General features: G+C 47.8%; 1 protein-coding gene across 8 annotated transcripts in view; it reads left to right on the plus strand.

Annotated features, from left to right (window-relative positions):
- The window catches only part of SLC45A1 (solute carrier family 45 member 1), a 67,823-nt gene extending 59,184 nt beyond the window's left edge, over positions 1 to 8,639 (plus strand). For 7 of the 8 annotated variants that reach the window (XM_065650171.1, XM_065650169.1, XM_065650173.1 and 4 more), the window contains 7 exons: positions 1,001 to 1,093; positions 1,561 to 1,785; positions 2,850 to 3,589; positions 4,864 to 5,017; positions 6,182 to 6,358; positions 7,047 to 7,252; positions 7,319 to 8,639. In XM_065650171.1, coding sequence (XP_065506243.1) covers positions 1,001 to 1,093; positions 1,561 to 1,785; positions 2,850 to 3,589; positions 4,864 to 5,017; positions 6,182 to 6,358; positions 7,047 to 7,252; positions 7,319 to 7,600 — 1,877 coding nt within the window. In that variant the 3' untranslated portion in view covers positions 7,601 to 8,639. Of the gene's footprint in view, positions 1 to 1,000; positions 1,094 to 1,333; positions 1,472 to 1,560; positions 1,786 to 2,849; positions 3,590 to 4,863; positions 5,018 to 6,181; positions 6,359 to 7,046; positions 7,253 to 7,318 lie in introns of those variants that run through there. The other variant, XM_065650176.1, reaches the window with a different exon arrangement.
- Positions 8,640 to 10,211: the final 1,572 nt, after the last annotated feature.

Consider the following 10,211-nt stretch of genomic DNA (forward strand, 5'->3'; position numbering starts at 1 on the left):
TAGACGGGGGTTATATGTTTTTGTTTTCCCAGTCTTAGCTGTTCACAAGTATATTCTGTGTGCTCGTGAGGTTAAGAAACACTAGCCGTAATTTTAGACAACCGAATGGAGAATAAATCTTGCTGTGTCTTGCCTGAAAGGGTCCTGGCCTGATCAAAAGATCTGTTCTTTTAATGGCTTCCCAACCCCTTACATCTTGGGCAAGGGTAAGTTTTGGTTACTCCGTTCCTGTATTTAAAAACTAGCAAAAGGGGTTCAGTATATCCATTTATGTCCTTACTAACAAAAAAAAAAAAGCATACAGCGACAGTTTTCAAGGGTGTCCGAAAAAAGCAGAGTGGAATTGCCTTTTCCCGTTTAACTTCCTGACATGAAGTGTTATAGTCGTGAAAGACTGTCGACCACTACTGTTATGGGCATTAGATCACTTGCCTTAGCAAGGGCTGGGAGCATGTCTGTTACTATGGGAAGAACCGCAGGATGGGCTATTACCGTTTGGAAACGTTATTCTGCCTGTTCCTTGTACTCACAGGATGTGCTTCGGAAGAAAAGAGTAGATAGGCCCCAACTCACAGACGGGCCCAGAATAGTACAGGCATCTTTCTAAGTCGCGTGTTTGCTTCTTGCTGTCTTCCCAGCTGGTTCTACAGGGGATTTCCTATCTAAGATGGGGTAAATGAAATAGCCAGTAAGGATCAGAGTCCTTTAGAAAGTAAAACCGCTGTACTTCTACTCCTCACCTGACGTCAAACTCTGCTGTATTAATGATGTGGTGTGAACTGCCATGACAGTGAGCAGTTGCACGTGACATTAATCAGTCCCTGACCTGGGAAACGCCAGGAAGCACACTGTGTGTGCGCTGGGGTGACTAATACCAACTGGGGATATCACTATGCCATGGTGTTCTACCCTTAACTGCTCTTTAAGCTACCTGTTGTAACTCGGCTGTGAAACAGGCTTGTTGAAAAATGCTACCTAATGGTGATTCCCTTTTTCCTAGGGTTCTTGCTACAGCCTTTGCTGGGGGCCTGGAGTGACAGATGCACCTCAAGATTCGGGAGGAGAAGACCTTTCATTCTGGTCTTGGCAGTAGGTGCGTCTCTTAGAAATGATGGGCATAATGCTTGTAAAGTAGAAACATTGCGCATCTCTCTTCTGACATCTCCTGTAGCACGAGGCCGAACAAAATGCCTCTCAATTGTTGGGTGTTATGGGTCTGAAAAATGTGGTGAGCGGCGCCGAGGTGATGCTTTGGCAGCCAGAGATCCACATGTAAAAAAGCTTGTCTTATCAGAGTCTGAAGAGGTGATGTTTTGAGGGTCAAGAATGTTTTTCCTTGACCGAAACCAACTCCAGACATTTGTAAGCTTGAACGGTGGAAAAGGATTATGTGTATCCTGTCAGCCACGCTCATTCCGCAGACCGCGATGATCTAAACAAGAACAATAGTGCTTGCCCCAAGGCTGTGCAGGTACTATAATGCTTTTAGAGCACGGAGCGATGCGGGCTTTTTGTTTACAAGCAGTCAATGGTTCGATTTTGATTTGGTTTTGTTCCCAGGAGCTTTGCTTGGGCTCTCACTTACGCTGAATGGCAAAGATATAGGGAGCGCCTTGTCTGACACTGCGAATAACCACAAGTGGGGGATCATTCTAACGATCTGTGGTGTTGTCCTCATGGACTTCAGCGCAGACTCAGCAGACAATCCCAGTCACGCGTACATGATGGATGTATGCAGCCCGGTGGATCAAGACAGGGGCCTCAACATCCACGCTTTGTTAGCAGGTATGCTTTCTTGGTGCTTCCTAGGTGACGTGAACCCTAAGTAAACAAGCCCTGCTGTGAGAAAGCAGAGTATATATTGCTGATCTATTCCTGTATAAGCATAGTAACCGAATACCTGGAGAGGTAGCACTAGTTAACTTTGAAAAGAAGCTTCTGCTTACGGCAAAAGACTTTTGTAACTACCAAAAGTCAAACAAGACACAGTCCTTGGTTGTTCATCTGAAGGTTCTCCTGTCATTTATAACACCTATGGAAAGAAAATTGTCAGCTGAGGGAGGAGGTTCAGCATCCCGCAGGCATGGAAAATGCCTTATTTAATTGATCTATGGGAGGAAAACGCGCATTCTAGGCGCTGTGACCCTTCACTGCCGCCATCTTCAATTGCTGTACTGCCCTAGTCTAGTTTTCCTCTCCATCGGGAGACTTGTCCGTGCTCTTGAATGTGTTCATAAGAAAGAAAGGATAGCAGCATAAGGCTTTTACCCTGGGAATGGTGTGAGACAAGTATGCGGTGCCCTCGGAACTTCCCTGTTCATTGGTAGTAATGCAGTGGCAGTTTTGTATGCTGTCAACACATTGCTGAGTAATGAGCTTGCTGTGCTTCTGAAGTGATTCAGTCTGTCTTGGACGCAGTTAGATCTGCGTTCCCCTAACTGAGTGAGGAAAATGGATTTTCACTTACTTTCAGGAAAACAGTCTTAGCTGACTGATTGCAGAGCCTTGCCACGAGGCTGGTGGACACTTCTGTTTTACGGACTGAAATAGCTGAAGGTAAAGTGGTTTGTTCTTGGCAAAGAAAGAACTACCATTTTTAATTCTTTGTATCATCGCTTTTACAGCACTGACCTTCTCCCTCTTTCTGTACCGTGTTTGTACATCCAAACTGTCCTTGTAGCGCGGATAACTGTGTCTATTACTGCATTTGAATTGAAAAAGGGGTTGAGTGGTAAAACAGAAGTAACACGTCGGATTCTACTCACGAATCATTAGACGAGTGGTGCTGTGCTGTTACTGACTTCCAGGATTGGCTAGGGAAGATAATCTTGGCTCTGTTTTTCCACCAGGTCTTGGAGGTGGCTTTGGTTATGTTGTTGGAGGAATACACTGGGATAAAACCAGTTTTGGAAAAGCTGTGGGAGGGCAACTTCGCGTCATCTATGTCTTCACCTCAGTTATACTGACTATCGCTACTGTGCTGACTCTAATTAGCATTCCAGAAAGACCCTTAAGGTCCTTTAGCAGGACGAAAAAGGTGATGAAGAGTCCAAGTCTTCCTCTCCCTCCTTCTCCACCTCTCTTCTTTGAGGAGGGCGTAAATGAAAACTTTGCTTCTGATAACTCAGCTCACTTGTATGCGAGTTTTACGAGTCCCGTGTCCCCCCTCAGCCCACTCACGCCCAAATACGGGAGTTTTGTAAGCAGAGACAATTCCCTGACAGGAATTAATGAGTTTGCATCATCATTTGGGACTTCAAATATTGACAGTGTGCTTATAGACTGTTTTACAGGCGGGCCCAATAGTTACTTAGCACTTCCAGCCAGCCTGCCCAGGCAGCCTGTCAGCGTCAGCTTTCCTCGGGTGCCTGACGGCCGTTACCGAGGAGAAAATGGAGTTCTGGAGCAAGGGGAGAGCGGCGTAATGCCAGGGCCTGACGGCGCGGCGCTAAGGGTGGGCTCACTGGATGCGATAAAGCCACGGTCGTCGGGGATCCTGAAAAGACCTCAGACCTTGGCCATTCCAGATATTGTAACAGGACACTGTCCAGAAAATAGCAGAAGAAGAAATGTAACCTTCAGCCAACAGGTAAGGGCAGAAAATCAATGATACGACCACGTAAACCGGACTGTCCATTTAATCTCTTCATACAGTTTTAAATGTGTGGTGCACAAATCCATCGTTAAAGACTGCTTGTGACAGTTTGCCTATGAAAGTCATTACGGGAACAGCATACCCGCTATGCCTTGATCGGTAAAATAGCAGTTAGGATGTGAATTATGACTGGCAGTCTGTCAACTGCCTTTGTTAAGATGGCAGAAATGGGAGCGTTCCGCTCTCACAGGGCCACGTGTGAAAGTCAGGTTGATATTGTTAGCCCTGCTTCACCGCCCAGGGAGTTATCACGAGAGCAGAACACGACACGTTTTTATTGAGTCTGTATCTTCCCTTTCCACAGAAATACCCGCAAGATAGGGCCAGGGATAGAATTCTCCCATGAGCTTCTTCTTATGACAGTCATTACATCTGGTTCCATCAGGGAGGTGAGGTTTCCCTTACCCAGGGATAAGACTCTGACCTCACCTCCCACTGTTGGTGATAACTTGGAATGTCTGAGACCTCTGTATGCTGGCCCCTTTTTTTTATGATCCGAGATGAGGTAAACTGTCAACTGTCCTCTGTTGTTTTTTTTTTTTTTTTTCTTTGTGTGTTGTTTTTTGTGTGTGTGTGTGGTTTTTTATTTTGGTTTGGTTTGTTTGGTGGGGGATTTTTTGTTTGTTTTTGTTTTGGGTTTTTTTGGCTTGGTTTTTGGGGGGTGGTGTATTGTGGTGTTGTAGTTTTGGTTGATTTGTTTGTTGCTGTACCTTCACCCAGTTTGTGAGAGCAGACTTTGTTAGGGCCAGGGTTTTACATGCTGTGCACGCAGAGATCGAGCATCAGGGTTAGCAAGCGATGAGGATATGTTTCAGTTAAGACCGGCCCCTTCTTCCTTAATGTCTCTACGAGTTCGGGAACCAAAATCACCTAAATGTGGGTACAACTCCTATTAAATGCAATGAAATTTATGCCTTCCCTATGCTAGCATCAAGATTTGGTTGCCAAATACCCTAGAGAAGTGAAGAGTAGTGTTTCAAGTATGCTGAAAGCTGCAGCACAGTGCTGCCGTTTAACACTTGTTACAAGGCTGAACCTAACAGCCGAGCTAAATACACCGTTCTTAATCTCCAAGTCAACATACCACAGCAGCAGAGCTTAACTTTCAGGTGATCGGATAGGTGCGTCATATCGCATAGATTTGTTCAAAGGATGTGTGGGTTTTTCTTACCGTGTTGTTTTTTGACCTGGGACTCCTTATGGTGCAGGTTGCTAATATCTTGCTGAATGGTGTTAAGTACGAGAGCGAGCTGAATGGATCAGGCGAGACCTCCGAGCAGCCGCTCTCCGTGAAGCTTCTTTGTTCGACCATCTGCCAGATGCCCAAGGCTCTTCGTAACCTCTGCATCAACCACTTCCTAGGTATTCAGAAAGTGCTGTCTTGCTTTGACTGTGAAGTAGTCCGCCTCGGGTGCATGTTTTTGAATATATTATCTATTGCTGCAACAGCCACGAAGTAGAGAGGACACGATGTGTTCCATATACTCTCACCAATAGGGTACTTTCTGGTATTTAGTTTCTTAGAACACTGAGAAGGGAAAAAAACCCCAATCAACCAAACAATAAACCAGTAATGCCCACATCTCTAGAAAGGGAATAAGCACGGCCTAAATCAGTGCACTAATTAAATGGAATGTTTACATTGGGATGAGAAATGCCATTGAACCAAGAACTTGAAACTGTCGACCTTCTCTTTTTTTTTCTTTAACACTCCGGAACTGGCCTTACTGAGCAGAAAGATAAGTTGTATTTCCCTACTTACACACCCGAGACCAGCATTCACTTTCTTCCCTGTGACAGCACGTGTGTAAGGGGTCCCAGAACAGGCCACGACGGGGCGCAGAACGTGACTGCAGGAGGGCCCGTAACCAACGCACTGTTACCTTTACTCGTACCAGCGCGTGACTGATTGTTAGGAAGGGCATGGAGGCAATTCAGTTTACACAAAACTGGACAGAAGGTAACAGGTAGTTAATACTTATTGGCTGTGAAAGGAATTAAGAGATTGCCTGCACCAGTGGCCCTGACGCTGGTTTGTGAGCAGTTTTTCACTGTGTCGGAGGCGCTCTAGAGGCTGCGACCATGACGTAAGAAGCACTCCTTCCAGTTCTGTGTGGGAGGACAACAGCAACCTGAAACAACTATGTGATGAGCTACTCTGTGAAACCGAGCGTTGGGTCCTGTCAAAACCTGAAGGCAGCTCAGACTGCTGCAGTCTGTTTTTCTGTCCTGCTAAACCGGTATTCTGTGGCCTGCGGTCAGCCTCTAGGATTCCACTTGGGAAATCCACTTCCACTTATCGAAGGATAAGTCTTGGTCTTTAAAATCTTGAGTGTCTTTGACAAACATTGTAGCATAATGCATGGGGAACAGCAGACTCGGGTAAAATGTGGCTGAACGTTATACAGTACTCACATCGCGCAACCTGTCTTCAGTTGTGATTTGTAAAATAACTGCTAGCATTCATGTAAGCTTACAAGGGCAAAGAGTCTGCAGTCCTAATAGGTTACTTCTGGCTTCTTTCAGGGTGGCTTTCGTTTGAGGGGATGTTACTCTTCTATACCGACTTCATGGGAGAAGTAGTGTTTCAAGGGAATCCGAAAGCACCTCACAACTCAGATGAGTATCAGAAGTACAACGCTGGGGTCACCATGGGCTGCTGGGGAATGTGCATCTATGCATTCAGCGCTGCTCTCTATTCAGGTACTTAGTACAGCCATCTTAGCCGCTGCTGTGAGAAAAATGCACCTGCCCCTGAAGTGGTGTTTCTGTAACAAGCAGTCTAGTGTTTATGTTGCTCAGAGCCTACCACACAGTGTGAGTGCTGCAGCAAAGTGTTGTTTTTCATTGTATTATCTCTGTGAGTTAGCTTGGCTTGCACTGGCAGCAGTTGAGGTCAGCAGACCAGGGAAAACACATCTCTGTTAGCATATAGTTCCTTTCACAAGTGGCATTTTCAACATACATTGCATCCAGAAATACAAGCAGCCACCATAGGCATAGTTCTGGTGCAGCAGCACTCAGTGCCCGTGCGTCCCTGGCAGAACACCCTGGTGTCACACACTACCCCAGCACCTTGTCATGTGTGTTGCGTGTGTGTCCACTTCCCCCGCTCCGCAACAGTTCCCATTTAACTCTCTGGGACAGTGGGCACTGCCAGGCTTCAGCTCTGCTGTGCTGCCACAGAGGTAGGGCAGCAAGGCTGCATGGTGGCAGCGGGATTTGGAAGGGGGTTTTTGGCACTCACTCGCGAGCCCGGGGTTACTCAAAGGTGTAATGGTTGCTGCTGAGATGTGACTGCCCAATGACTGTGTTGCGGGGCCCGAAGGTGCACCCCTGGGGTCCACTGGCTGGCTAGCGGCAGTTCACCCCGAATGCTGTCGTCTTGCAGCCATGCTGGAGAAGCTGGAGGAGCGGTTCAGTGCACGGACGCTGTACTTTGCGGCGTATTTGGCCTTTGGGCTGGGCACAGGGCTGGCCACGCTCTCCAGAAACGTCTATGTGGTGCTGTCGCTGTGCGCTACCTACGGCATCCTCTTTGCCACGCTCTGCACGCTGCCCTACTCCCTGCTCTGCGACTACTACCAGAGCCGCGAGGTGAGCCCCGGGCTTGGGGAGGGAGAGGGGCTCCCGCGGCAACCACTTACGCTGTGTTCCCTGCAGTTTGTAGGCTCGCAGGCGGAGGGCTCGCGTCGTGGGATGGGCGTTGACATCTCCCTGCTGAGCTGCCAGTACTTCCTGGCGCAGATCCTCGTGGCCCTGGTCATGGGGCCGCTGACGACGGCCGTGGGCAGCGCCAGTGGCGCCATGTACTTTGCCAGCCTGGTGTCCTTCCTGGGCTGTCTCTTCTCCTCCCTCTGTGTCACCTATGAGCTGCTGCCCACCGACGAGCTGCTGCCCGCTGATGAGCAGCGCCCGCTCTTGCCGCGCGCACGGAATGAATAAATGGGAGAAGCTGCCACAGCCTCCGCTGCCTCATTGCGTTGCCCTCAGCTTCTCCATCGTGGTGCGGTGGGCTCGCGCACCCCCAGGACGGCAGAAGCGGGCGTGGCAAACGGTCAGAAGGTCTGCGCTGGCTTTGCCAAGCTTTCCCCTGCTGGCCGGAGGGTGAGGGGCGAGGTGGTGGCACCTGGCAGCGCTCATCCTTCCCGTGAGGTGGCGAAGGGCCCATCTGTGCCCAGGGGCCACATCAACAGGATGCGGTGGTGTCAGTGCGAGGCGGTTCCCTCCGGCCGCCCCACGGTGCCGTCATTCCCCGGGGGGACCAGCGGTGTTGTCCGGCCTGGGGCAGGGGACCTGGAAGTCTGGTGCCCGGGCAGGGCAACCGCTGTCTCTCTCTCTCGAGCAGCAGCTGCAGGGCTGCGCACCCACTGCGGGCATTGCTGCTGCGGGAGCGCAGGGTCTGCGGCATTCCGCCAGCTTTGCGGGCAGAACGTGCCATCTCATGGCCAGGCAGAGCGGCCCAGTCCTTGGTCGCCAAGGGCAGCGGTGACTCCTGCGAGGCCTCAGGGAGCACCAGGGAGAACCTGCGGGTCCTGGCTCCTGCCTGTGGTAGGCCTGGCTCTGGAGGGTACGTGTCAAAACCTGGTAAAGGCTGACAGCGACTGGTCTTGCTCGTGTGGCGTGAATACTCTGCCAAGTGGCACGGCCGGGCTCCTGGGCGTGCAGAGCTCCTACCAGCAGAACGACGCCGAGTAAGCCGCTGTGAGGTAAAGCCGCAGCAGCCTGGCTCCCAAACCCTGCTTGGTAGGTTCTGGCTGCGATGCACAGGGATGGTTGCTGATATGTATTTCCTTCCATCTTAGACTTCTAACTAAGACTACAGGGACTTGCGATGACTTAGCATAACCCAGCTTTGAGGAGCAGGGTCTTTTGCTTCCCTTGGGTAGAAGCTTACTCTCCGAGTTGAGAATTTAAGAAAAATCATTTGCGTGAAAGCCTGCAGCACATCATCCTTGTTTTTCTTACAGTTGTGCCTGTGACGTTAAAATCTGCATGGGGATCAGTGATTAAGCACTTGTCAGCTAAAGCTGGATCTTCCGTATCTCACTGAAACTAGTAAAAGGGCTTTGGGTCTCATTTTCCATGAGAATTCTTAACTGTCCTGATTTTGGAAGGTGGTAAATGTGTGAGATCTCCTACAAGTTCTGGTTAAGCAAAGATGAAAACGGAAATAAAACTACTACTAGGATTCCTGTCAGCCTACCTCTGTACTTGAATAGGCAGCCAAGGTTTTACCAAGGCTGATGGGCATTTTGGTGTTTATGTGTGCTGTGTGCGGCATCCCCGGAGAGGTTATTTTTGCTTACCTCATCTTTAGGTCCAGAAGAAGGGTTTTCTCTCGAGGGTCGCTCTTTTAAACGAGTTGTACTTGACCATTCACCTAAGTTTATTCTGGTTCTTGATCTATGATGCCAAGATGAAGTAACGTGTGTAATCTTTAGCCGTTGTGGCTTACCGTACTCCAGCTGAAAGCGTAATGCACAACTTGTAAGAACCTCTTGTTTTTATTGTCCGCCCCCGAGTATTACTTTTTTTTTAATTTGAGAAGCTAATTTCGTGCTACTCAGTATTTAGTTAAACGGAGGAACACTGCTGAAGTTATGAAGTCAAGCACTCAGAGTTACGTAAAGGACTTTGGAGAATTTTTCTTTTCTTTTTGGCCCTTAATTTCTCTTCCGTATCAAACTTTTTAACTATTTTTTTTTTTTGGTCCCACTAGCTAGTGGGGTACTACTTCTTAAAATGTTTTCTCCGCTTAAGTTTTGTAGCTACCATTATTGCACTAAATGGGTCGTGAGCACTTTCCTTTTCTAGGTAGCTGGAGTTGCAGATCGTTTCACTGTAAGCAAGGATCTTCAAAAGATTCACAGAATGGATGAAATCAATGTATTTGATGGTAATGTTTGTCTCTGCTCCCATCTGTAAATAATATTACAAAGTAAGTTTCTGTAGTTATAAGACTATTTCTATGCCCGTATGCATTGCCCGATAGAATATATATTACGTTTTCAATTTTATGGAATGTGGACTTTATCGCGCATATGTATTTGTGTAGTGCGTACACGCATAGTACTTTTAAGTCAACGCCAATGTATGTTAATTTGAGGCTTGGAGCAATGCTGGTGGTGTCTGGAAAAAAAAACCCAGTGCCTGGCACCATCATGCTGAGTTGGAAATCACACAGTCCATAGAAATAACTTTGAAAATAGGCACTGCTTACTTGCTTGTTCTCTTCCTTTGCCATACATTTGTGTTTTGCAGAAATTACTGTATGTGGTCACTGTTGAACTGTGAGCTGCAAAGTGATGTTTGCCTTTTGCGATCCAAACCCTTCAAATACTCTGTCTGAATCTGCAAGCAGCTGTTTAGAAGTGAGATGCATGAATTTAGGCTGGGGAGTGATTTTACACCGTGATGTAGTTCAATCTCTTCAGCAATGCCAAAAGGTTAATTTTTATTAAGTCCTTATCATTAAAAGTTGTTTGATGGCAACTATTTGTGGATATTCATAGATGTAAATATAACACATGTACAGAAGGAAAATGGGGAGAGG

Source organism: Caloenas nicobarica, chromosome 22 (genome assembly GCF_036013445.1).
Source record: "Caloenas nicobarica isolate bCalNic1 chromosome 22, bCalNic1.hap1, whole genome shotgun sequence".
Lineage (NCBI taxonomy): Eukaryota > Metazoa > Chordata > Aves > Columbiformes > Columbidae > Caloenas > Caloenas nicobarica.